Here is a 1802-nt window from a genome sequence, read left to right as displayed (position 1 = left end):
GATTTAGTGTTAAAATTGATTATATATTATTTTTTAATTTATAAAACTACAAATTCAATCCAATCCAAATCGCTTGAAATTAGATTAGATGGGATTGTATTGTCTAAAAAAAATTATCTAATCCAACTCATATTGTAAGTAAAATTAATATTTGAATGGTATAAATTTTTTACACAAAATTGATCCAAACTGCACTGTTAATAGTGGCAAACATTTCAACCATTTTATCATTTTCTTGGGTCATTACCTCATACCTTTCTATTTCTTTTATCTTTTCTGATTCCTTTTGGGTCTTACTGATGACGAAGTCCAGGTTCTTGATGGGCCATGAAAATGGGCCTAGGTGTTCTAAGATAACGGGCCTATGGACCACTAAAGAAATCCTCCTGAGCAAGAAAACCATAATGCTTCTGCTATATGCTTTCACTCTTCACTCCAAAGTTCCAAAGCTTCAGAAGATCGACTTGTCTTGTGCCGTGTGCACTTTCTTTTGTTCTTTCTTTTTCTATCAACAGCACTTCCAAAATTTTCCTTCCCACTTTTTCCGTTGCAGCATAATCCTTCTATTCCCTTCTCAGTAACTCCCAGTTCGGGGTTTTTTTTTTTCATTTTATCAGCTCCTCCTCTAATGGCGCCCGATCCTAATCGCACCGCCGCAGGAGGTGGCAGTGGCAGCGGCACCAGCACCGCCAACGACGAGGTCGTGAACAAGAAGAAAGTCGAGAACGAAGATCTGGTGAGTCTAAAACCCTGGCCTCTAGTTTTAGTTTATGTTGTTACTCGAATTCTAGGGTTCAGGATTTTCTATTTAACTTATGGAGAGAAAAATTTGATTTTTCTGGGGAAATTTGTGCAGTCCGATGAGGATTTGGCGTTGAAGCAGCAGCTAGAATTGTACGTGGAGAGGGTTCAGGATTCCGACCCAGCTTTGCAAAAGGTTGCTCTTGAGAGCATGAGGTAAACCTAGTTTGTACTTGAGAATTCAGTGATGAAAGTTAACTCTATGATTTGAATGATTAGCTTAGCATTTTGTTGAAAGCGGATTGAATCTGGAACGTTTGGTTGTGTTACAGACAAGAAATTCGTACTTCAACAAGCTCCATGACTTCGGTTCCCAAGCCGTTGAAGTTTCTTCGTCCACATTATGGAACCTTGAAGGCGTATTATGAGACAATGGCAGAGTCTGATTTGAAGGTAAGGTTATTTTTGTGGTTTTGGTGCTGGCTTTATGAGACAATGATGGTAGTATTTTGGTGATTAACTGAATTGTCTTTTGCCAATGCAGAAGTACTTAGCTGACATATTATCAGTTCTGGCCCTTACTATGTCTGCTGAAGGGGAGAGAGTAAGTATTAATTGATATTTAAAAATAAATTGAAATCATATGGTTACTTTGGTGAAATGAACTTTCCATTATTTGACTACTGTGTGGTTTATAACTCTATCAGGAAAGCCTCAAGTACAGGTTACTGGGTTCAGAAGGTGATATTGGTTCTTGGGGCCACGAGTATGTTAGGTGAGAATTTCTTTTCTTGTTCAGGTCTGTTTTCATTTTTGGAAGATGGATTGCTGTTTTGTAAGCGAACAACTTAAAAGATTTGAAACTAAAATTCTGGTCGATGAAGTCTGAATGAAATGGAGTATCATACTTCTGCTGATTGCTAGTATCCTTTGTTAGGAATCTGGCTGGAGAGATCGCCCAAGAGTATGCAAAACGACAGGTTGGGTTTCTAGCTTTCTCAGATGATTACTATTTTATAGCTTTAGCTTAAATGTGCTTTAGTATGCATGTATTGCCACAT

The 1802-nt window shown here is 38.0% G+C and overlaps 1 protein-coding gene across 1 annotated transcript in view; it reads left to right on the top strand.

The window, feature by feature from the left end:
- The window catches only part of LOC107629824 (26S proteasome non-ATPase regulatory subunit 2 homolog A), a 7239-nt gene continuing 5849 nt past the window's right edge, over positions 413-1802 (top strand). The window contains exons 1-6 of the mRNA XM_016332727.2: positions 413-736; positions 857-957; positions 1074-1194; positions 1286-1345; positions 1449-1516; positions 1679-1721. Of these exons, the coding sequence (XP_016188213.1) occupies positions 629-736; positions 857-957; positions 1074-1194; positions 1286-1345; positions 1449-1516; positions 1679-1721 (501 nt within the window). The 5' untranslated portion in view covers positions 413-628. The remainder of the gene's footprint in view (positions 737-856; positions 958-1073; positions 1195-1285; positions 1346-1448; positions 1517-1678; positions 1722-1802) is intronic.

The sequence above is a fragment of the Arachis ipaensis genome, chromosome B03, assembly GCF_000816755.2.
Source record: "Arachis ipaensis cultivar K30076 chromosome B03, Araip1.1, whole genome shotgun sequence".
Taxonomy (NCBI): Eukaryota; Viridiplantae; Streptophyta; class Magnoliopsida; order Fabales; family Fabaceae; genus Arachis; species Arachis ipaensis.
Note: the sequence above shows the minus strand (reverse complement) of the source record. Positions and strands in the feature narration are given on the sequence as shown.